The following is a 26,865-nucleotide window of genomic DNA, read 5'->3' on the forward strand; positions in this document are numbered from 1 at the left end:
GGCATCTAATTCTTCAGACTTAGCGTCAATACCCGAATCAGATGGGTATGAAATGCAGAACAGGCATTTTCTGACAAAAGATTGAAGGTAAACTTAGAGAAAACAAAACGCACACTATTTTAAAACAAATGTTTGCACACAAAGTACTTAAATTCAAGGTAGGTATGCTAACATGGCTAGAAATAGCAATGTAATCATTATTTCTCTAAAAAAATTAACTGCTCTTAAGACATTTTACCACAGAAAAGGTATACAGAGTTGCATTTGTTCAAGAAATGCTATAGGTAACTAAAGTTCAGGGCTATGAAACAAGTTCTACATCCAACCAAAAGTCCACAGACATTATTTAATCATCATTTTATTTTTCTTCACTTAATCAATACTTGTCAAACTTCAGCTGTGTCAAACTTGCTGCAAACATAAATCATACAATTTCACAGACAAACTACATTTTAGAGGTATACTGTTTCTCAAAATGCACTACTGTTATCACATAACCACAGCAGGAAAGAATGAGCAAACAGCTGGGACCAAAATGAAGTATAAATTTAACTTGTAGCAAGTCTGGTAACTAAATAACATCCCTATTATCAATGTCCTCTGGGGAACATAACAAGAGCTGCAAACCACAACCATAATCCTGTTATATTTTTCTGTCTCTGGACAAAAACAATATAAGACAGCCAGATGACTAAAATATCCTACAATACAACATAAACAATATTTTAGCACCAAAACAGCCATATCAACTCAACAGCTCAATAGCTGTGTTACACAACTCTATAATTTAAATGTGCACACACCAAGGAATACATTTTATTAAACATACATAAAAATACAGTTTCTCATCTGCTGCTCAGAAGAGGCTGAAGAATTTATATGAACCACTTTTTAATAAAAGAGTTCTTTTGCTTTCAAGACTATCTCTAAGAAATGAAGACCATCAGCAATGGCAAGTTGGAAAAAAGTGGACTCGGATGAGTGACAGTACTGTTAGCCAACCATGAGGCATAAACCATTGCTTTGCAAAATCTTGACCATTCCTTACAAAAGCAGCATAATATGCAAATGATGATGATTATGTTGGAGAGACATAGGTGAAACTGCATAAACAAATAAGTTAGGGACTCATTTATAATTATTTTTTACTTCAAAAAGTTATGTACACTGGACAGATGAGAATGAATAATCCCAAACAGAAAGACTAAAAGCAAAACAGGGAACCAGACAGACAAGGTCAAGGGAACTGTTTATGACAAAATGCCCTAAAAATGTCTTTTCTGAAGGAATCCCTGCTCAGTGATAGCACATCCTGCATATAGTGCTACATTACAGATGTATAGTCAGCCTCTGCACAAGGTCAGCACTGAACACTTTAAAGAAATATGCACAAACGGCTACCATTTCTCTGGTGGAATGTCCTTAAATCATATTAGCTAGAAAATGGATAGCATGTTGATAACAAAAAGAAGAAACTATAGCTTAGGTAAACTGTTTGTACAAATCTTGTTTGGCCATTGCAGAACTCACTCTACAACTTTGAACAAGTTCTAACAAAGTAAAAAGTCTTAAAAACAGAAAACAATGCACTCACATCATCTGCAGCCTCTGTGACTGGCCAGCACTGGTCATCATCTCCATAAATCAGCAGCACTGGACACCTTATCTTTCCAACCTGTTAAGAAAAATACAGTTATCTAGACAAATGTTCATGGTATTTCCAACCAATTCATCAGACCTCATGTTTTGCATTACATTACACACAGTACTGATTGGCAGATTAGAGAGCCAATCATACCCTCACCCTCAGAGCAAAAAAACCTGGACAAAGCCATAAATAAAGGGGGGGGGCAAAGGCCTAAAAATAGGGACACTTTTTAAATATTGCTCTTACAAACTTAGAAAATTGATAGAATAACAGATTTTCTGAAGGATATGAAGCTTGAAACTTGAATGTCTGTCATTATTTTCTGACTTCGACCCTTAATGATCTACCAACTATCAGCCAGAAAAAACACAATTTTATGATAAACAGACCAAAAATATGAGGCAAAAATCTGTTCAGTTGAGAGGTATAGTGCCAGTACAATTATGAAGAAAAAGAAGAAGGAACATAGGAAAACTCTACACACCTGATAAACTGGTCAAAGTTTTTAACAGCCGAAGTGAAATGTTAAGTTAGGCATAAAGTACTTCTTAAAAACAACTGTACATAACCTATTTTGCATATATGTAAATCTATTTCAATGTTGCCTCTCGTATGTTTTCACTAAAATGTGTTACTAAATCTAAGTTTTTTTAAGTATCTTCAAGTTAAAGTTCCCAGGTTTAGCTGTAAGTTAAGAACTGAGATTTTTGTTTCAAAATGGTGCATGACACAACATGTTACATGCTTTAGTAATTGCAATACCCTGTAACATTTTGAGTTCCTCTGTATTATTGCAACTGAGGTGTCATGGATGAAAAGGCATCAAGGACCAGCCTACCTACCCAGTTAACAAATACGTAAATAAATACCAAGTATTTAACTCAAATCAGGAGCCATATTTATGACACACAGAAAATAAAATATAAAATACTAAAAAGATACTTTTCTCACAGTGAATGCTTTACATTTTAATGGCTAATGGATTAGCAACTAACTCCAGTAAATAATGTAAAATGCACAGGAAAGATCCACTGCTTTACTGGTTTTGCTTATTCTGGAAATTATTTCTACTCTAATTTTCTGCCTCAGGCGTTATATTCTAGCTTAAAAAATTCAAATGTAGCAGTTTTGCAGAAGATTAGAACTCCTAAATGGATGAACTGGAGAGCTATCCACATTCACTCCAGTTTCTTTTTATCTGCCCTAGGGTTTTACATCGCCCACAGCCCTGCCTCTCTCCACCATTTAAAGCACCCACTCTGCCTACTTTCCTCCCCATTTCCTGATGTCAGCTAGTACATCAGCAGGAAGCAGAATGCCTTCTTTTCTCTCTCTCTCTTTTTTTTTTTTTTTTTTTTTTTTTAACAATTCTTGGACTTCAGTGCATTACATTAATGAAGTTTTTCATTAAAAAAATAATAATTCTTGGACTTCAGTGCATTACATTAATGAAGTTTTTCATTAAAAAAAATTACAAAATACAGCATTCTGTTTCTGCAGTTAAGCAGAACACTGGAGTTTGTACAGTGTTTTCCCAACTATAGGACTATTATTCTGATTTATGGATAGTCTGGGAAAATACAGGAAAGGTGGCAACCCTATTCTGTCCTCATCATTATATCCTACTGATAATGTCACCGTTTTTCCCTCATTATATTTGTACTCTGGCAATCAGAAAAAATAGTTTAGAACATCCCATGCCACCATAAGAGAGTTTTGCCAGGTCTGCATTAAGAACAAATTATATGCATCCTGTCCATCTCATTGTTTGTCCTGCTTAATGAGACTACTTTCATTCTTTAATTGCTGTTCGTGATTGGCAGTGGAGTTTTACAGTGTCGAGTTGCCAGCCCGGCGCCCAATCTTCCACAGAAGGCACACACACGCGTGCACTCACACCTAGGGCCAATTTAGAGAGTCCAATCCACCTGCAGCATGTCTTTGGGATGTGGGAGGAAACCAGAGCACCCAGAGGAAACCCATGCGACCACAGGGAGGATATGCAGACTCCGCACAGGAGGCACCCCAGCCAAGGATCGAACTGGAGAACCTCTTGATGTGAGGCGACAATGCTAGCCACTGCAACACCGTGGCCGCCCTGTATATGTGTGTGTGTGTATATGTATATATATATATATATATATATATATATATATATATATATACATACACACACATATACATACACACATATATTTATTTATTTATTAATTTATATAACATAAGAACTAAGATGGCTACCAGCATTCCTGCATAGACTACAGAATTTATGTTTATCACTGGAACCAGGAAAGTGTTGGCGGAGCACATCAGCATTTGCCAGAACAACTTTCTTATTTTTAAGGCCACTTCCTTTTCATTTATTTTTTTTATATAAAACTCAACAAAGGGTCAATAATCACTGCAGGGGTCTATATCAGTTCATCGAAACATCCGAAGTTCGAACACCATATGTTCGAACTTCAAACCACTAACTCCAAAAACACCAAAGTCTTAAAACAGCGATTTTTTTTCCCAGGGAAACAAATCGCTGTTCCAAGAAACACACACACACACACACACACACGCACACACACACTCAAAATCCTAACCCTAAGGTCCGTCACTATCGCACACCCACCTCACCAGCGCCCTAACATCCACACAATCGCACACTTACCTGAACTCGACCCGTAACTTCCTAACACAGTCCTGATACTCACAAAACCACAGAAACAGCCCACCGAATTCTTTCCCTGGGAAAGAATTTGGTGGGCTGCGGCTTCGCGATTACCAGTGTTCGAACTGTACAGTTTGAACATCTGGTATTCGATATTCAGCCATTTCGATGGACTGATATAAACCCTCACTGCAGCCTTTGTGGTTTTAAATTGATAAATTCTCTTTTCTTCTTTTAGTTTCCTTATTGATGCTGTTAATTAACTATTCTCTTTAGTTAGCCCGCATGAAATGTAAAAATGGATACCTGTGCAAAAATGGGTTAATTCAGCCTGACTTACTTAACTGGGAGGCAAAGGACATATATGAAAAAAGGGTACAAGGTGCAAAGCTCCCATGCTTGGGTAGTAAGCAAGGGTTTTCCCACTACAGAAATCCACTGCAGTAATTTCCAATGACATCTGATGAGATGAATGCAATCAAGCCTGTGAAATGTCACAATCTAATAATGTATGTAGACTTGAAACAGTCATCTTCTGTACTCATGCCATAGCTTCTAGTGTATAACTGAATTATATTTACTAGTGGCTTTCTGAAATCCACTCCTGTCTAATTTTGCATTTGGCTGCAAATTATTTCCAACTAAACCAAATATATGAAAGAACAAAATGTAGGGACCTCACCAAAGGTCTGCTATACGCACCGCACAGTCCAAATAAAATAAATAAAACGTTGCAGACCACCATTGTGTTCCAAAATTTAATACACATCACAGACATCCATAAAAACAAAGTCAATGGATAAGATCAATGAATAAAATTCCAAGAAGCTTCAGTAAAAACAATTGTCAAATACTCAGCGCTTCCAGGTACTAACCCTTCTTCAGATAATCCTACACTACTCAGGGGAAAATATTTAAACCATCTTGTATCCAATCATCTCTAATAACGCACCCACCTATTTTTTTAAGGCGGGTCTCATGGAGACTGCCTCATTGAGCCCTGGTGCTCTATGAGTCAACAATTCAATTATCCACTTTGTCTCCTCTAATTCAGTCTGTTTCATATCCCCCCCTCTCAAACTTCTGTACATATTCCTAATGACCCTAAATTTAAACCAATGCCCCTCATTCTGATCTATGTGCCTGAACAATGCTTTATGTGGATTCTTTGTCCTAATGCAGGATAAATGCTGTAAAATTCTAACCTTAAACATACAGTTCGTTTTTCCTACATAAAAACTCACACATTGTTGACATTCAGCTAAATAAATCAAATCTGTGGTTCTGCAAGTCGCCCTGGCTTTAAAATGAAATTATTTTGCTGTAACAGGATGTATAAAATCCACTGCTTTATTTATAACCTCACAAGCCTTACATGACCCACAAGGGACTGTCCTTTCCTTATTCATAATTGGCCTCCATCTAGGTACATGTTCTGTAGACAAAATATCCTTAAGGTTTTTATTTCTCCTGAAACCAAACAAGGGAGCTTGCCCCAACAACCCACTCAATTTATCATCAGTACTTAAAATATTCCAATTGTTCCTGACTATTTCACAGACACCATGTATATTGTTGCTATATGTAAACATAATCCTAGTGTCATGTCTATCATTAACAGTGGCACGAGTAGTATCAGAACTGCCCTTTCCATTACGTGACCCCATCCAAGGACACATCCTACCCCTTTTGAAAATCTTTCTCTGGTCAAGTGTCCCTCTCACCAATTCTTCATTATATCCCATCGAAAAAATGTCTTTCCAAACTATGAACCTGTTCTTCAAAATTAGGATCCTCTGTACAAATTCTCGACACTCGGCATAACTGTGCTTTCACTATATTACCAAATGTATATCTCGGATGCATACTGTCATATCTCAATAAGCTATTTTTCCAGCAGCTCTTCCTATACAGGTTGGAAGAGAATCCCATTCTCTCCTGAGTCACTAACATCTAGAAAATATATTTCCTTTCTAGAGTGTGTGACAGTAAAACGGAGAAATGAGGTGGTACTCTCTAAATATGCTATGAACTCATTAAGCTCAGATTCATTACCCTTCCATAAGACAAAAACATCATCTACAAAATGTCTAAGCTGATTTTGTCTCTCCAACCATTCTGTTCCAACAATAAATACACAGAGACCAACTGCTTCAGTTAGCTATTTTACTGTTAGAATTATTTTCAGCTCTACAACATGTGAATAATACTTTCAGCTTTCTATGGCAAATTCTCAAAGCTTATTTTTACACACTCATATTTATATAGAGTCTGATGTTTTTCACCAAAGTCTGATGTTAAACAGTCTGTTTCTTCTAATTTAGGATTGTCCTTGGAAACTCTGTGTTCTTGCATTATCTTGCTGATGTTCCAGTTCTTGATTTTGCATATCCTTATCTTGCTGACATTCTTTTTCGTCGTCTTCCAACCACCACCTGCACGCAGCTGTTTTACAAACTCTGTTTCTCAATAACATACTCCTTATACATGGATGCCAAGATATCTAAATGTAAGCTATTATTTTTATAGCACATTTATTACTTCTAAATTAACCCTTTATATTTCATTTTGCTATGTACTATTCTTACAGTTCCCCCTTCTAATATTTTTAAGGGAACTGACTAAACTTCTGTTAAAGAAAAGACTGCATTCATTACAGCAGCATTGCTACTTACAGCATTTACCATTTTGTTCATATTTACAATGACTTGCTGAGTTACTGCAACTCTTCGAAACTGGCAGCATATACAATTCCAGACAGTCATTAGTATTATTAAAACTCCTTTTAATCCTGCATATCTGTCAGATTTATTGAATACAATTTGAAACGCTAGTTGAAAGTGGTCTGCTTTTTCTAACATTTTGTCAGAAATGGTAATACTGAAATGATCTAACAACCAAGTGGTTAATGGTTGCCCTTGTGTGTATGCCTGTAACACTGCTGCCATACGTTGCAGACAAGTGTTAACAGGATAGTTCTTTAGCTGAATAAATGTTCTGAAACATTTAGGAATAAATGCTCAAAAACATTTGGTCAAAGAATCATTCCACGCATCTGCACCTGCCATGTAACTAACCCATTCCTCAAAAGCCAACATATTGTAAAATATACCTTTTTTTATCATTCCATTTGGGAAGGGTTTGTAACACTCTCGATTGCTGATATAAATCAGCAGGGTTTGCTGCCCCTATAATATGTACAGCCTGCCCAACATGTTCCCATACCGCGGTTTCCAATTCTTTATGATGGTCTCTCAAACCCTTTACCTCTTCATCTAGTGCACGAAGCTATTGTGTGTCTGTCAAGATCATATTGCATTTGTTTAAATGTTTTATCCTTTTCTAGCCCTTCCTCTGTCTGTTGCTGTAAGCCCTCTAGGTGCTGTTTACACACTTGTAATTTCTGTTCCATTATTTGACATAGCACATTTTTGTCATGCTATGCATGTAGTTTCTGTTTAAACAATTCAAACTTTACTTCCCAATTTTGAAGATATTCATCCTTATGTTTAAGCATCTCTAACTGAGCCTCCAAGCTCTCCACTCCATTTCCAACTCCTTTTGTTGCTTACTGTTCCAATTGGAGTCACCAAATCAATATCTGGGTCTTGTAAGAGCTTATCTTTAAAATCTGAAATGTCTTTTAAAAGGGTCTCAACAGTACATACAGGTGAAATGTGGAGGGTTTCCAGATCAGTATATATAGAAAAAGATAACGGCTGTTTGTCCAGGGATTTATCCCTGATGTGTGACGACTTTTCTATAGCACCCTAGACAAAGAGATTTGTCATCACTGTCACAAAACACACACCCCGGTTGATGCTTACAAACTTTGATATTAGACATGTACCAATCATAAGTAAAAATCCATTTACATAAAGAACTGACATCAACTTTACCTAGTAAAGTACTACATACATGTACTACAGTTTTGTTTATACCAGTCTTTAAAACCTAACCATACAAGTGCTGGACTATCATTATTGTCTACTTGAAAAGTAGTTTTACACTTAGCACTCCTCTCCTTTATGGCATCCATGCTGTAGAATGAGAAACAAAAAGAGAATTACCAGTTTGTGTGTGGAAGGTGGCCAAATCTTCTATTGAGAAAACGTAGAAAGTCCCTTGTCGATTCTCCCAAAAAGACAATCAGACGAAACTGGCAGATGCAGATTCGGAATTCTATGAAGACCAGTGGAACTGGCAGAGATCAGCAGTTCTGCTACTGAATCCTTCCCCGAAGGGTAGAACAAAAAGGGAAACATTTGCACTGCGACTGGACATGCTAACTGAATAAAAAGGTGTAGTCACGAGAAACCATGCAGTCCGTCAACTGTGACTCACCATTGTAAAATTATATTGTGCTGTATTTACTTCTTTTAGTTACTTGCATTTGCACACATGCATGCCACAGTATTTAGCTTTGTACTGTAACAAACTACTTAGCTACGGTATTGTACCAAGTACAATAAATACACAGAGACCAACTGCTTAAGTTAGCTATTTTACTGTTAGAATTACTTTCAGCTCTGCAGCATGCGAATACCTTTAGCTCTCTATGGCAAATTCTCAAAGCTTATTTTTACACACACATTTATACAGAGTCTGATTTTTTTCCCAAAATCTGGTGTTAAAACAGTCTCTTTTTGTTTCTTCTAATTTATGACTGTCCTTGGAAACTCCTTAGTCCTTGGAAACTCGGTGTTCTTGCATTATCTTGTTGATGTTCCAGTCCTTGATTTTGCATATCCTTATCTTGCTGACATTGTCTAATCATCTTCCAACCACCATCTGCACGCAGCTGTTTTACAAATTATGTTTCTCAACAACATACTCCTTATACGTGGATGCCAAGATATGTAAATGTAAGCTATTATTTTTCCAGCACATTTACTACTTCTAAATTAACCCTTTATATTTAATTTTGCTATGTACTATTCTTATAGTATCTAGGGAACATATAGGATTGTTGATGTCATTTTTTTCAGTTTAAATAAACTGGAATTGCTAACAACTGATGGATTGCACCCCCCCCCCTTAAAAATACTTGCTATGCTAATGATTTGTGTGTGTGTAGCTTCCTTGTACAGACACTTACTTTGCATTTTTTTTTAATCTACTACTTTGTACTTTTGAAGTATTTTAATATTTTGTTCAACAAAATGCTACCATTCTCATTTAGTTGCCATATATCCACATTTTTGTGATTTCTGGCACTTAACAGAATAGTACATTGCTACTGGAAGCAGCTGGCAGGAAAATTAGCACAGTAGCATGTTGACTGAACAGAATGCATACTGAAAATACTACAGTACGGACTTCTAGAATATTCTCATAGTTAGCTACAAAAGAAATCTTTAATTGCTAATTAATGTGGTATATTACAAGGTTATATGAAAGCAGCAAACCAAGAAGTTAGTTCTTCATTGGAGGATCATCTGAAGGAAGACGTTGGAAGCATGGAGCGAGACAGTGAGAGAGTCCAGTCAAGGCTAACCTGTGCAGTTATGTCTTGTGTTAGTATCTGTTTTTAGAGGTGAAAATTGGGGGATAGGCCTGCAGCAGTAGACTTTTTTTGGTTAAAAGACAGCCTGTAACTCAGAGGGACTATGTAGTCTGAACTCTTATGTGAAATTTACTGAGGTACAGATTGTTTTATTCTGGAACTACAAAATCAAGTGGGCTAATATTTTAATTTATTGTAATATTACATAAACATGTGCTTTTATATATGTGTTGCCTCCAGTGTCACCTTGGATTTATATTGGCAGAGAATGCAGGCATCTGACCAATCACTTGCTATTTTACAGATCCCCTCAGTACAACTGTTGCTAAATGAAAGTCAGATTTTAAGATAGTAATTCTCTATTTTTTTTCTAATGCCATGACAGGAATGGACCCCATTCCTAAGTCAAAGTATGATTAAAGTTTGTGAAATTAGTATTGCTTCAATCTTTGATTTACTGTAAGTGTTCTGTTCTTGGAGTGGTTTCCTTGTGAACCCAAGTTATGTACAACATACTACGGAGACTTGCAGATTTGCAGGCAGAGGCTGACCAAAAGCTGTTGCAACTATAGCAACAGCTATCTGTGCTGGTCATCACAGATGACAACACTAAAACTATAGCATTTATGAAGGAACTAACTAGAGAAGATGGCATGTAATCCTAAATGGTGGCACTTCAGCACTATGCCACCATATAAAACTTGACAAAATAGAATGGCGAAAAAGCTATCATCTCAGCTGAAAGCAGAGTCATTGAAAAATTATATGGACATGAATGGAAGTGATCATGTGGACTATGACACACTTAAGAACTTTGGGTTAGAGCTGGTATCACCCCTGAGGTATAATCAATAACATCTTATAACCAAATTGTTAACACACAAACCAGTAAGGAAGATTTAAAGCTTTGACTTGAAAATGATAACAATAAAGTGAAATGCTAGAGATACTGACAACAGTTAAAATGAGCTTTGCCTACCAATACATGTAAATAGGTACTAGAAAATGATCCCAAAAATTCTGATAAGCTAGTAAATTTAGTAGTATGCTTACTAGTTGTTGACAGTATTCAAAAGACAGAAAGAAATGTACTTTCCTTGCTGAAACAAACAGGAGCTTGTAATAAGCTAATCTGTTACAAATTTGGGGGGGGGGGGTGAAGTCACAGTGCTAAGTTCTGTTCCGCTAATACTACTGACAGAAATGTCAAAAATGAAAAGCATGTTCCTATGGAGTATAATAAAACTATAGCTATGATAACATAGTCAGCCCTGTTTCTCCATGTTACTGCTATAGTAAGTTGCTGAAACATACATTTTTGGAAGGAAAAGATGTTTGAGCTCTGCTAGATTATGGATGGATGTTTTCCCTTGTCAAGTGTCCCCTAGTGTGGAACCATAAGAATCAAAAAGTGGAGGTAACATGCACTCAAGGTGACAAAGTATCTCCTTACACATGTAAAAATTCAGACATTTACAGGAAAACTGCTACATCCTATGGCTGCAACCTCTGATTATCATTTTATAATATTACATGCTGTAATATTAGACAGATATTCCCCATTTTAAAGCACTATGGAAACATGGGAGAAGTAAGACTGTAGCGTAGCAGGTTGACACATGCAGATGAGAGGAAGAGCAGCTTGGTACACTCATTCAATATAAGAACTGGGGAGGGGTGGCAGGAGAAAAAGAGTTGGTACAGAATGTATGAAAAAAGAGAAAATTTGGTTGTGGTTATACAATAAAAAAAGTGATAATGTCCATTATCAGAAGCATGCCCTGATGACAGACAGCAGAAGCCTACAACTCTAAGAGAGAGAGATCAGTATAGATGCTGAAGGTGAACTAATATGAAACTGAGGACAACAACCAGTATAAACAGAAGTCAGTACAGAGACATACAAGACATAGAAGCTGACCCGCCAAACAAAATAAGTACTAAAGGTGAGTTCTGAGACTATTTATGCTAGCATCAAGCAAAAAATTCAAATGCAGACAAACTTTCTGCAATGCAGAAATAAAAATTAGTGACTCGTTGTTGCAATATAACCTTTATAATGGCAACACATGAATGGAAAAAATATTGGGTAGCAGCCATAAGGTCCAAGGAAAAGGGGGAGCAATCTAAAAGAAAAGATAACCCTAGAAGGCCTTCTCCCATAACAGAGACAGTAAAAAGATTATTTACAACTCTCCCATGCAGGGGAATATAAAGAAGAAACTGCAATGCCAATAGTTAGAGGAAGAAGCTACACTTTCCATCATGAGACAAATAACTATAGAAAGTAATACTGAGTAAGTGAACTTATGACAAGTCACAAACTTTAAAAATGCATAAGAGGAAGACGATACTTTAAGGGTGTGGAAGAACATAACTAAACTTGCCTTGGAAGATCGTGGACAAGATGCTCCCATTAATTCTTATCCCATTTTTTGTTCCCACTTGTGATATCATCCAAATGGCTCGTCCTTCAGTGCCCCACATCCATCAGGGTCTACTAGCTCATCTCCATACCCCTAAGACTTACTCTAGTATTGCTAGGGCCAGTCATGGATCCTACAGGTGTATTGGGGACTCAGCTGTCTTCACTTCCATCCTCAGAGGGTTTCATTATTTGCCTTAAACACTCCCTGCCCTGCCTCTCATGCTCATCAATCATGTCTGATGGCAAATCCCCTCTTTGGACCATGTCTCCCCAACTGGGACTGGCACTCCCATTCCTCCCTGTTTCTACATCACCTAAGCTGCTAATTAAACCTGGATTGACTGGGATGTAGTCATGGCTCTACCCATGTACACCAGTGGAACAGCTGACCTCTTTCTCCATTTTGAGTCAAAGATTATCTGTTACATATAGTAAAGAAAGGAAAGAAATTCTGCATCAGTTTCTAGTGTCATAAATCTTCTAGGGCATCAGTGATAAAGCTAACCCATATAGATACATTAGGAGGTTATCTGAGAAAGCTCAAAACTATGGCAAAAGTACTAGGCAGCTGTTACAGGCCAAAACTAATGATAGAGACAGAGAGAATTCTGGTGCTTCTGGCTGAGAATGCCAGAAAACTGCACCTAATCCTGGATATAAAAATCCCTTGATCTCAAGGTCTATCACAGAAGTACCCTTTGAATGTACAGCTATGAGCACTCTGGGGTCACTTATAAACTCTAGCAATGTGTGGCAGCACATACTAGTCATATTGGACTATGCTACCAAATTTCCAGAAGTGTCTTTAGAAAAAGCTAATGCTACTGCCACAGATTTGGAAATGTTATTCTTCAGCATGGGTATTCCTAAAGAGATACCTGATGACGAATGTACTCTGCTTATGTCAAAGCTACTGCAACAGTTGCATCGGTGACGTAAAGTCAAACAGACTGATAGACTAGTAGAGAAGTTTACTAAAACAATTAAATCTATATCAAAAAAAGTTACTGATGCAGATCGTAGAACTTGGACTAGTCAGTCTGCTTACTGTTTGCAATCACAGCTACCACAAGGTTTTTGTATGGTAGACAGAGAGTATTGCTTGACATTGCCAAGGAAATCTTGGGGGGAATGGAAAAGGCACCATTCAAACACAATAGAAAACTGTTACTTTATATGACAGGGTAAAGCTGGCCATGTTCATGATAAGGAAGCACATGCAGAGAGCCCAGGAAAATCGAAAAAAATTTTATAAGAATGCCTGACATCAAGAATTTAACTCAAAGTCAGGCACTAGTGCGAATATCATCAATGGCAAATACATTTTTGGCTAAATGTCACAGGCCATTTGAGGTGATGGAAAGATTAAATGCAATGAACTATAAATTTAGACAGCCAACAAAGGAAAAAAATGAAGCAAATCTATCACAATATCTTGAAGCTGGTGAAATAAGTAGAAAATTCTGCGGAAAGCTTACAAGCTAAAATTCCTTCAGAAGAAACCATGCAATCTCTACCAAAGTAGTAGGAATCCTTGTCACCAGTACAAAAGCAGGAAACAAGATCATTTTTCTAAAGAAATAAAGCAGTATTTTCAGAAATGCCTGAGCAAACCAAACTGAAAGAACACAGAAACACCTGAAATGAAGGACAGACTGAGATCTAAGAGTCACAAAAAAGCAGTAAGCAAGACCATCTCTCCAAAAGACACTCAAAGTAGTCATGATAGAGCAGTCATACAAAGATTCCCACAACCCGTCTGGGTGCAGCCTTTAGTAAATAATATTGATGCCACATTGACTAAGATTTGGGCAGATGCCCAACATAAGGCTACCATGAATTTTGTGGAGATCCTAGCAAGACATTATGAAAGGACTACTGAACAAGAGTTACAGGATATCACACGTGTGAATCGATAAAACAATTTGAGGGTCAACCTACTTATACCTTGAATTTTAAGAAACTCAATAGTGATCTATTGAGTTTAGAAGAAAATTTAAATGAAAGGAAGAAAAAGAAAATTTTGAGGGATCTTGCTGATTATGAGAGTGGTGATCCATTCTCAAAATATAAGGCCAAACATGTTAGGTTGCAACAACCATTTAAATATGTGTCTAGGAAAAAGCGACCACGATCTATTCTTAAGAAAACGTCTCCCATGAGTTATGAATCTACTGGAGATGATTCATCTTCGTCCTTTGAGTCTGATGCACAATGTACCACAGGATCCCCAACATCCAAAAGGAATAATAATGTCCCTTTAGATATAAACAAAAGCAGGGGGGCAGGAAGCATAAATGGGTCGGACAATATGGAAGGGTTATTGAAAATGTTAGCACAGAAACAACCAATTTAAAAGTATTAAACATGTCTACATGTGAGTTGTCATCTGCGCATTTGAATATTTTGAATAAAGGATTAACCTTTATACCTGGCTTTTTTGTTCCTGAGGACAGTTTTGCTAATGACATTATTGCTTTTTGTAGAACTCTTAACCTACGTTTTTTTCAAGATCATGATTCCCATGGGATTCAGGATGAATTCAGGTACCATAAATCTACCTTTACACCACCTATGAATTCTACTGTCCAATTGTTTCAGAACAGTGTACTTGGGGATATTTATTTTTATTCTAGTGCGTCTTTTGTTGGTTCGAATAACCTCTCAAAGATTGAACTTCAATGCATCAAGGAATTGGCTGATAATCATGGTTTGGTTATTTTATCTGCCGAAAAAGGAGGGGCGGTTGTAGTACAAGATTGGTCTCAATATAATGCTGAAGCCTTGAGGCAACTTTCAGATGGACGTCATTATACGTGTTTACCTCGGAAACTGACCCCGACCTTTAAGAAACAGATTGATGCTTTTCTCTCTTTGGCTTACGATGAGGGAATTATTACAAATCATACATTTTATCATTTATCTGTGCCAGACCCCCTTTCCCAATATATTTATTTTCTCCCCAAGATGCACAAAAACCCACAGAATCCCCCTGGTAGGCCTATTTTTTCTGGAAGAGGCTCATTGATGGAACCACTATCCCATTTCTTGACTAAATATCTTAAACCCCTTCTTAAGTTGGTACGTGCCCATATACAGGACACCACTGAATTTCTCCAGATTATTTCTGAGTCACAACTGGAACCGGGATGGTTACTTTGCACCCTGGATGTAACTGCCCTATATACCAACATCCCTCATTGGGCAGGTATTGATGCTTTGGAATATTGGCTTTCCAAAACTGGGATTGAACACGCTACTATTAGGATTAGCTGAACATGTTCTTACCATGAAAGTATTTTTATATCGGGATGCTTGTTATTTACAAATTCAGGGAACAGCTATGGGGGCTTCTTTTGCCCCTATATATGCTGATCTATTTATGGCTTACACTGAAGAGCAGATCATCTATGATAGCTCCCATAATATATTCTTGGAGGACATGGACATATGGAGGAGATATCTGGAGGATTGCTGGTTGGTGTGGAGATCAGGTTCAGAATATCTTCATGAGTTTGTCAACTATTTAAATGAAAACAAGTGGGGAATTCAATTTACAGTAAACTACAGTCAGGACAGCATTACATTTTTGGATGCATTAGTCAGACAAAGTGACAATACCTTGCATTCTGAGGTTTACCGCAAATACCCAGAGTATAATTCCTTTCTCCATGTCACCAGCTTTTATCCTCCTCACATATGTAAGAATATTCCAAAGTCTCAGTATATGACGATAAAACACATTTGCTCTCAGCAATCATCATATGATACATACAGGGATGATCTCACCTCCCAGTTTCTTGATAGGGGCTATAACCTGGGCTTTCGGATATTAGCAAAGGCTCTTGCTACCCCCATAGTGCCTTTTTTAGGCAAGGCTCAAAAGACAAACCCACCTCCATAGGTCTCACAAGGGATAAGAAACTAAGAGTAATGCTACTCAACGCCAGAAGTCTAAACCTCAAGATGCACGCACTCAAAACTCTCCTTAGCATGGAGAACATCGATATTGAAACCTGGTTCAGGGCTCCCGAGGGGACCCCAGCACTACCAGGTTATACCTCATACCATGCTTTTCGGCCCCAAAACTTGGACCGAACCACAAAAGGAGGGGGGAGTATCGATATTCAAAGATACCCACACCTCCAGGTTGGTGGCAAAGCACGAAGCATCAGAGACCATCCATGTGCAACTAACAGTGGGTAAAACTGCCTTCCAGTTTATAGCCTGCTACAGACCAAACTCCCAAACCCAGGAACCCCACTCGGCCTTCCTGAGAACACTGGAAAATATGAAGGTCTCTCCAAACACCATTATATTGGGTGACTTCAACTACCCAAACATAGACTGGGAGCATTACTCTAGCTCCAACAGCCTAGCCCAAAGGTTCCTAGAATGTATAAACTCAAATGCTATGGAACAACTTGTTACCACTCCCACAAGAGGGGAAAACATACTGGACCAGATCACCACCAACATGGGGACTCTATGCCCCAGACCAGAAGTGTATCCCTCACTGGTAAGATCAGACCATAAACTAATCTCACCGGATATTCACATCCCGACCCCACCCCCTGCCCAGAAAACCACAGTGAAAAACTTCTCTAAAGCAAATTTCACACTCCTCAAAACCGAGGTGGAATCCTTCAAAGCCCCCGGGCCTGTGGAAAATACGGCCCAGACTGCAGAATCCTTTATAAACGCATTCTATGAACACCTTCAGGAATGCATGGATCATGCGATCCCAAATAAAACCAAGACCCAATCCTCCAAAGGCAGACGTCCTGTCTGGTGGACCCCAGCCATAAACAAACTATACAATAGAAGGAGGAAGCAACTAAATGATAGAGGAAAATCCCAAAAAGGGAAGGCATCACTGATCAGTATTAGCAAAAAACTATGTGCACTCATAAAATTGTCTAAGGCCAGCTTCGAGAGAAAAACTGCACAGGACACTAAGGATAAATCACAAGGCTTTCTTTAGTTATGGTAGGAACCTGGGTGGTAATTCCCAGATATGCTCAGAATTAGTCCAAAATGACAAAAAATACACCGAACCCACAGACATTGCCAACATCCTAGCTGACAGGTTCAGCGCAAGCTTCTCCCCCCCCCCCCCACCAAAAGGGCAAATATCTATCCCAGCAGAGTGCTGCCCCCCTGACATCTCAGATGCTCAGGTAAGAGCCGCCCTCTCCAAAGGAAGTGTCCCGGGCTGCGTCCTACATGAACTCCAAGAAGAGCTAAACCCAAACATAAAACTACTGTTCAATCTCAGCCTTACTACAGGATATGTGCCCAAAGAGTGGCGTACAGCAACAGTGGTCCCCTCTCCATAAAGGTGGTGCCTCAATGGATCCTGGAAACTATCGCCCCATAAGCCTGACTAGTTTGGTCTATAAAGCTATGGAAAGGATCATCATAGACCTCATAAAGATATTGGGGACCTACAGACACTGTATCCTACCTAGTTCAGCTTTAAGGGCAGATCCTGCCTCTTAAACCTGGTTTATTTCTTTGAAACAGTCACCAAGGCCATTGACGAGGGGAAGGTGGTCCACACAGCCTACCTGGACCTCGCAAACGCCTTCAATACAATACCCCACTTGGGCATTATAGATAAGCTCACCAGCTTAAATATAAACCCCTATGTCACTAGATGGATTGCAAACTGGCTCAAGGACAGAACCCACATGGTTAGAATTGCTGGAGCCATGTCAGACTCCAAACCAGTTACAAGTGGTGTCCCACAAGGCTCAGTCCTGGGACCTCTCTTGTTCGGTATATATTTCTCGGTGGTACAGGCCAACACGGAAGGACTGTGGCTGACCAAGTTCGCAGATGACTGCAAACTGGGTGCCATAATCGACTCTCCAGCCGACACAAGCATCCTCCAAAAGGGCCTCAGAAACAGGCAACTGGTGCCAGAGCCATGGCCTCAAGCTAAATGCCAAAAAGTGTATAGTCATCCCCTTTGGCAAAAACAAAGTGTCCACAAATTACCACATAGGTGGTAATCCATTAAGTACAGAAGAAGTAATTAGGGACCTGGGGACCCAAGTTGATAGCAATCTCTCATTTGACAACCACGTGGCCAAAGTGGTTAGAAAAACATTTTATATAGCCCACCTAATCATGAAGGGATTCACATCTAGATCAGGGGAGGTCATCGTGCTTTACTCATCCCTCATCAGGCCCATAATTGAGTACAATGCCCCTTTTGGGATGTACCTTACCAGACACCTGCAGCAACTGGAAAGACCCCAAAAGTACCTCACCAAGAGGATCAAAGGGCTCAAACAGATGCCATATGCTGCCCGGTTAAAGAAACTCCAGCTCTACTCAGTGGCATACCACCTGTTCAGAGGCGATCTGTGCCTGACGTATAAAGCCATGTCCAACCCGGAATTAATGGACATGCTGCACCTCAGAAAATCCAAATCCCATCGAGCTACGCGCTCGAGAGACTTTAACCTCAGCACTGAAATAAATAGGACATGCTGGAGGGACAGATTCATAACCCAGAGGCTCACTTCACTCTGGAATAAAATCCCAGTCCAGGTTAGGCAGAGTCCCTCATTGACTCTCTTCAAGAGGAATCTTGATGAGTGGATGGGAGATTGTAGGTTTACCCCGGGTATCACTTCTGTGTCACTGTTAGACAGAGGCACAGTATACTAACCTCGAAAAAGGGCATAGCAAAATAAATTTAAAATGGGTGGTGAAAGCCAAACACATTCTGGCTAGGCTTATAAATGCCCTAGGGCAGATAGCCTAGTATGAACCTATGAACCTACGTTGTACAGACTAGGAACACTGTGGATTCTATGTCTAGGGATTCTCTCCTGGAATATAAAAACAATCCTCAGGAACAAGAGTCAGTTGTCTGCCTTGTAACAACTTATGGTACGAATTCTGCCCTATTAACAAATAGTGTCCAATGACACTGGAACATTTTGATGGCAGACAGCAGATTATCTGAATTTTTGGGAAACAGATGTTGGTTCTCCTTCAGGAAGGGGAAAAATATGGGTTCCATTTTCAGTCATTACAAACGTGGACATAGTCAGGAAAAATCATTGGTCCAATCTTCCTTGCTAGGGGATCAACTAATTGGTTGCTATCCCTGCGGTCACTGTATATATTGTCCAAAAGTTTGTAAGACCAAGGAATGTAGCAGCAGGAACACCAGTCAGGTTTATCAAACTTCTTGTTTTGCTAATTGTCAAACTGACTGGGTTGTTTATTTGGTTACATGCAGTTGCTCTGTGTTTTTTGTCTGCCAGATTTCACGTTCGGTAAAGTTTAGGATCGCACAGCATTTTAGTGATTTCAGGCACCATAAAATAACTAATGCTCTCTATAAACATACTGTCACACACAATAAGGCGTCCTATCACTTTACTATTATTGATTAGGTTAGGGGTAATAGATTAAACAGGTTTGGATGGCATCAGACTCAATCTGGAAAAGAAATGGATTATTAAACTGGGGGGTTTATTCCCCCCAGTTTGAATGAGCACCTTTAAGTTATGTAGTAGCCAATAATTAGGTTGATCTAATGAGCCTTAATTGCTGACTATAAAAGAGGATTTGCTTATGTCACTTGGTATTTGCATGCACTGAAGAAGGCTGCTTGAAATTTAGCCGAAACCGGTTTGCTTTATATTCTCTTTGTTTTGTGCTTTTCAGCACAACATTATTAAAGATATTTGATATTTGCCACAGTCTGCTGGTCAGCGTTTTATGAACTGTTACATTTTGGACCTTGCAGCTGGTGTACTTGCAGGGGGTGTTTTAACTATTGGTTCCTTTTGATTAAAACACAACTTGTATCTTGGAGGGCTTGTGTTGACTGAACAATGCTATGAGAAATTTACTAAGGTTCAATTTTTTTTGTTTTGTTCTGAAACTGCAAAATCATGCAGGCTAATACTTTGGTTTAGTGGATAACTGAATAAACCTGTTTTTTTACTTATTCTCTGCTTTCAGTGTCTCCTTGGATTTACAATATCTATACATCACAGATCATAGTTCTGTCCCACCAAAACGACTGCTCACTACACGAGGGAAACAGTTACACCTACTGGAAGAATTTAAGTATCTTGGGATCCAGCTCATGACTAAAACAGGGGATCATGAGATTGATGAGCAGATGGTGGCAGTACCACAGGCAGTGTACCAGACTGGTGTGATGACATAAGAGCTAAGCTAAAGGAGAAAGCTCTCAAATAACTGGTCACTTTATGGCACCATCCTTACATATATTAAACTTGGATCATAGGAAAACAAAGAAAATTTCAGCTAAAAGCAGGTGAAAAGATTCTCCTTTGTAGGGTTCTTGGGGTAAGTCTACATGAAAATGGGTGGAGCTTAGTAATCACGAAGATCCTAGAATAGTCATTGAGTGAAAAGAGTCAGTTCAGGCAATTTGGGCATTTAGTATGAATGACCCCCCCCCCCCGTGGCTCCTATTGGAGGTGTCTTTTAGGCCTGGCCATGAGGTGCTCCAAAGATTACATCTGTCAGCTTTCCTGATAATGTCTTGGGATCCCAAAGGATAAGATGGGATTGCTGCTGGGAAATAAAGAAGTCTGGTCTAGCCTGCTCTGTTAATCACCATCATGACACCCATTGGCTACTGGTGATTTAGAAAATGGATGGATGGTTTCTTCTTCAGACATGGTAAAACTTAGAGCAATGATATAACCCGACTCCAGGAGTACAAGTGGATGGTTCATGAACTTCACTAGTGATTAATCTTAAAGTGCAAGCAGTTTGTCCTAGCCCTCCCACCTCCCAGTAGATATAACTTTAGCTGTAGGGCTGTGCCTGCCACTTTTTTAACGTCTTTATTAAAACAACTAAACAGGTGCACATAGTAACAGAAAAGAAAACAAACAATAACATTTTTATTTTCATGCAGTTTAGATATGTTTTAACAATTTTCATTCCAACATTGTTCATTTACTGCCTTCCCTTAGATCTTAGTCCTCTATCAGAACATAATTCTTCCCATAATATTCCCATAAATTACATTTATTTCTATGTAATTTACTCATTCCCTTTTCTAAGGATCCCACCTCCAGTTCTTTTATTTCATTTACAATATTCAGCACTTCAATTACACTTGGTTTAGATTTTGATTTCCAATTGCTTTTTTGGTAGCCAACAGCATTAAACTTGGCAAAGCTTTATTACAAATAGGCAGTTAACATTCTCTATCCCAGCTCAAAAGAATCCTTTATTTATTTATGTATGTATGTATGTATGTATTGACATTTGATTACCAGGAAAGTCTGACCGAGTAGGAGCTCATTTTCAGATGATGCCAAAGGAGAAAAGCTCCAAATTATTTCAAAACATTTTAAGGATAATAATTTTAGAGTCTATAAAAATACAAAAAAAAATACAGTTTAAATAATTATACCAATAGACATAATATGAAAACATTGGTTTCTAACAGATACACGCTACATGACGATGATTTAATATAACATTTTAGCCAGTTTATAGACACATTGAAGTTAAGTTACTGTAATGCAAACAGGAATTGCAATACAAAGCGAGAGAAAAGCAGGCTTATGGTATATTTAGAAAGAAAGCTAGGGGAGAGAACTTGATAGAAGAGAGTGAAGAAGGGAGAGTAAGGAGATGTAAGGCATGAATGGGTATTTGTTCACATTTAGGGCCATAGTTTATACTAGTGTTAAGCAACAGCAGTCAGCTTTTGGCTAGGAAGTCTTTCAAAATGGTTTTGAAAGTAGTTACAACTATTTGCTCCCCCAACATATATGACAAAGTATTTTCAAGGAATTTTTAAACTATGCCAGCTCATTACATACCCCTCAAAAAAAATCCCTAATTATTTCTCTCTTAACCACCTCCAGCATTTGCTGTCTTCCAGAGGGAAACTTTTCTGAAGTCTACTTCAGGTATAAAAAATACCCCTGCAAATGCTTCCAAGCAAAATTCCTAAACTTTAACTTTGTTGGATACTTGGGAGCCATACAGATGCCCTCCAGCTGTTTCTTTGTAAACTGCCTTTTCACTCTCCAGACTTATTGTGGCAGCTACAACTGAATGCTTCTTCCCCTCCTAGTTTCAACAATCATTTCTCATTCAACTTGGTTTTAAAGTTAAGGGCAGCGAAGCTCTTAGTAATTTTTATGAAACAAATGTTGTGATGGTCTTGTTTCTGGCAGTTTATTCACATAGGATTTTATTATTATTCTGTTATTGTTTGTTTTTGTACATTACTATACAAATTACATTTTTTTGGGTTGTTCAGTAATATATATATTTTTAATAATGCATACTTTTATAATGCATTTTACAATTATGTAATCTTTAAAGTATCTACTTGAACTGCTTTGGCTTGTTTTTTTTTCCACCTAGTTTTTAAGTATGTTTATTTCTGATGGCCCCTTAAAAATTTTCTTACCTGGGTTGGTCATGTGATACAGGTACCTATTTAAGGAAGTCAATTTGATTCAAACAGTTTTGGTTCTGGTGAAGTACTTTTGCATATATGTGACAAAAATACTTGACGTTCTGTTTTTACTTTATGAGAATAATAAATTGAGAAATTCTTAGCGGATTGTATGAGGTTTGTTGTTCCTGCAAACACCGAATGCTGTGTGCCTTTGCTGGTGGTTTTCGAAAGCAGTTGAACTTTATGTGGGGATATGAAGATCATAACAATGTTATGGTTAATAAGAAGGTTTTTAGAATCTGCCTACAAGCAGAGATCAGTAAAGTGTAGGAGTTGAGCTTGAAGATTAGAAGTATTTTTATTTACTTGCAGTGAAAATATATCATCTGCATACAGTGTGACATCCACAGTAGTGAGATCCTCAGAAAAGTAGTTAATTTAAACAGAAAACAGTAAGAGACTCCAGTACTGCGTGTGCCTTGGGAAGAGATCTGGCTATTGTTATAGACCTCAACTGTTCTAGTTTCAAGCTTAGTTTGAAACATTTGGCGTTATGCCCAAAGTTGATGTTTTCTTTCATTTTAGTAACAAGGATACAGTGATTTACAGTTTCAAAGAGCCTAGTCATGTCCACAAAGATTTCAGCTGAACTAAGTTAATCATTAATATTACTGTAAATGGAATTATTATTAGATAGCAGTGTGTCACTGAAGGCATTTCTGAAGCTATACTGTTTGACAACAGACCACAGCTACTGATGTGTTTCAGCTGTTGTTTGTATAGAATTTTCTGAAATATTTTGGCCAGGTCATACGTTTTTTTGAGTTCCAGGTGTGTGAACTTTGGGTAGAGGGAATGTAAAGGAGTGTGTAAAGGATGGAAGGACAATTCCTGTGGAGTGGAATAGATTGCCAATATAAGTAAGAGAGCGTCAATTTTATCTGATACTCTAGTAAGGAAAATTGAGTGAAATGCAGAGGATTTGGGACTGGATTATTTTTTGGAAGGTTGTTAGTTTCCTTTACTAAGATCTCAAGAGAGGTTGCTGCATACTCAGCTAAAGGGTACAGTGAAGGGGGGTGAACTGTTGGCCACAGAATGGTGATAAGGAGTGGACGATAAAAGGAGATGGTGATGGTTTCGACAGATGAAATGAGACAGGATTTATAATCCTCAGCTGGGTTGTTGCGGTTTCTAAAAATGAAGTTGGAATTGGATACCAGGATTGTGAGTTAGTTGCTTTCCTTCCCTCAAAGATTTTTCAGTTGCTGGCAGCAGACATTTGCTTATTTCTTAAGTAAAGGGGTTTGAAATGAAAATCTTGACACTGGGATTTTTTTGTGTGTGCGTGTGTGTGCGTGCGTGTGTGTATGTGTCTCTTACTTAGTGGTACTGTTAGGGAAAGATGTTTATAGGGCTGTGCAAGGGAAAGGGGTGGCACATAACACAAGTATATTTTTATTAGCATTTTACAGAGGGGTTGCCCCATGTACTTTAATGTTGGGGGCTATTCCCCATATGCCTGCCAATTAAATAAACTAACTTATTATTTCTTAGGTAAAGGGGTTTGAAATGAAATTTCTGTATGCTGGAGAAAAAGGGGGCTCACAAACAATCTAAAAATGCTAATTACTATAAATCACTTTTGTGATCTTACTTTAGTACATCGATACTAGTGCATCAGATTTCTGCCTGACATCAGAATATATGCTGTTAAGATGTGGACAATGTCTGAGATTCAGTATTATGTAAAACAGAGTGCCTGAGAAGAGCTTCTCAGGAAGTGCTTCAGGTTACCTTCTAAAGTATGGACTATTTAGCTTGGATTTGCACCAGGCAGATAAGGAGCCATTAAGAGTGCACATGTTAGCAAAGAAGTTGAGAAGAAAACATGTAAGAGTGCATTTCTGATCCAAACAAGAAGTGAGCAGGCATCTCAAGTACAGGCAATCACAGAACAAGGACATGACAGGCAGACAGACATATCATGGAAAAGGTAGGCCAAAGGCACAACAAACGTAGTACAAGCTAAGGATAATAAAGACTAGGACAGGGCTGTGTTAGACAAGGGGCAAAAAAATAAAAGGGAAACATGGGCACAGCAGTCATAAGCAGCAAAAAAAAAAAAAACTAAGACTGGGGCCTACAGAAAAAGAAGGGAAGATTAGTCAGGGCACTGAGCAAGTTTTAAAATGACCAGAAGGAGATTAAGGGGTAATGGATAGCTGCATGCCAATGAAAGCGATCCGTCTAGACTTCAGTACAGCTTTTGTCTTCATTCCACTGTTCATAAGATACTTGAGGAAATGAAGGAGTCTGACTGGGAAGCAAATTGTGCAGATGGGTCAAAAAGCAGTTAGTAGGTAACTGTCATCCCGTACTACATGACTCTTCCTTGTACATTACTGAGTATAGCTGCTGTATTAACCAGTGTATAGCATTGCCCCACCACTACTACAATCATGTTAACTATTCAAACAAATTCCATAAAAAGATACCATTAAATGTTGGAGATGTAATGAGTTATTAGAAGCAGACTGGTCATATGTTTCTACACTGTAAAATAGTTTCTCCTTTTTGGACTGAATTTAAGGACTTTATCAAAGCATTGTGGTCGGACAATTGTTCATTAATACTATTTAATGCACCGATAACCAGGTTCAATACCAAAAATACAAATTCACCTTCTTTGGTTACTTCTTGCAATTGCAAGAAAAGTTATTACAATTAACTGGAATTGTCAGAAACTCCTCTCATTCTCCGATTTCCTTGATTTAACAAAAATTGTATGTAATAGGGAATTACAAACTGTTTATAACACATCAAATATCACTCAAAAAATTGTCATAGCTAAAACTAAAAGATCTACTAGATAAATTTTAATTTTGATGAGAAAATTGCATTTATGTACTATGTATATAGTTTTGCTGTTTGTATCTTTGCCTTATATTTTGAATTATATCATTACTTTATGTATATGTATTATGTTACATGGTTATAGTAAAAATCTAATAAAAAAAGAATAATGCAAAAAAAAAAATCCATGACTCAGTGGCAACATTTTGCAATAGGCATCTCCCATAACCTTCTTCTGAGAATTCCAACTTGTGTAAAACCTTCTCTGTGGAATTCACATTACAGAACGTTTATTTTTTTTTAGATAATTTTGTTGCGCACTCTTCGCTAATCTTTATTTCATTAGTAAGAGGGCTTGGTGACCCTTTTATTTTAACTCATGATCCTGTCCCTGTCCAGTTTTTAAAAACTGTAGTAGGGGGGTTAAGGGGGGCCACCCTTCACCTTACTAATGGAACAAACAATAGAGTTAAAGCACGGGTATGCATAGTTAACATAGTTAAACATTGCCAAGTGTACTTTATTAACAAGGGATAAAAAAAAAAAAAAAAAACTGTACTTTCTCATCCAGTGGCTTCATATCCAGTAACTGTATTGATCCCACAATGCTTTAATACTTTTAATAAGTAACTAATCTGTTATTCTTTCAGAGAAGGTTTGACGTATCTGGCAACACAGATGACACTTTCCTCAAGTTATATGATTATATTAAAAGGAGGTAAAAGTTACGGTAAACCACTGTTGACTCAGTTGATCAAACACCTCCTTGGTCTTACTAACATACATTCTGATGTATACAGTATTAACACTCTCACACAATGATAAAGTTACTTGTCCCTTTATCTACACACACAGGTTGGGTTAGAATTGGTCTTTTTATATACTTTAACTCACCTCCACCATTGTAATGACAGTTATTCCACTTTAACACAATCGCTATGTGCATATACCGTGCTCAGCTAAAAAACATCTTAGATCTGTTTTTACTATAACTATCTGCTTTTACTGTAAATGCTGTATTTGCAACTACATAATTTTTCACTTCTTATAACTGCTCTCCATTAAAAGCTGAAAGCTTAAGATTTTTAAATATAGCATGTGAATAATTTTATCCATGTCTAACCTTTGTTGAATTACAACTGTATTAGATAGTATTCACTTGCTAAAACCAATGTTTTATTTCATGATATGCATGATTTTGATGCATTCCGTTTTGTTTACTATTATAAGTACCTGCTCAATATTTTCTCCGTAGGCCTTAGGAAAAAATGTGGTTACTCTTGTTTGACCTTCTTGATTATCAAGCTCAATAAGTAAAGAAAAAAAAAAAACA

At 37.9% G+C, this 26,865-nt stretch overlaps 1 protein-coding gene across 1 annotated transcript in view; it reads right to left on the reverse strand.

Moving 5' to 3' along the window:
• LOC122815059 (peroxisomal succinyl-coenzyme A thioesterase-like) overlaps window positions 1–26,865 on the reverse strand; it is a 621,446-nt gene that overhangs the window by 107,513 nt on the left and 487,068 nt on the right. The window contains exon 9 of the mRNA XM_044087303.1: window positions 1,595–1,675. Within this exon, the coding sequence (XP_043943238.1) occupies window positions 1,595–1,675 (81 nt within the window). The remainder of the gene's footprint in view (window positions 1–1,594; window positions 1,676–26,865) is intronic.

Source organism: Protopterus annectens, chromosome 11.part0 (assembly GCF_019279795.1).
Source record: "Protopterus annectens isolate FY-2018-M chromosome 11.part0, PAN1.0, whole genome shotgun sequence".
Classification (NCBI taxonomy): domain Eukaryota; kingdom Metazoa; phylum Chordata; order Ceratodontiformes; family Protopteridae; genus Protopterus; species Protopterus annectens.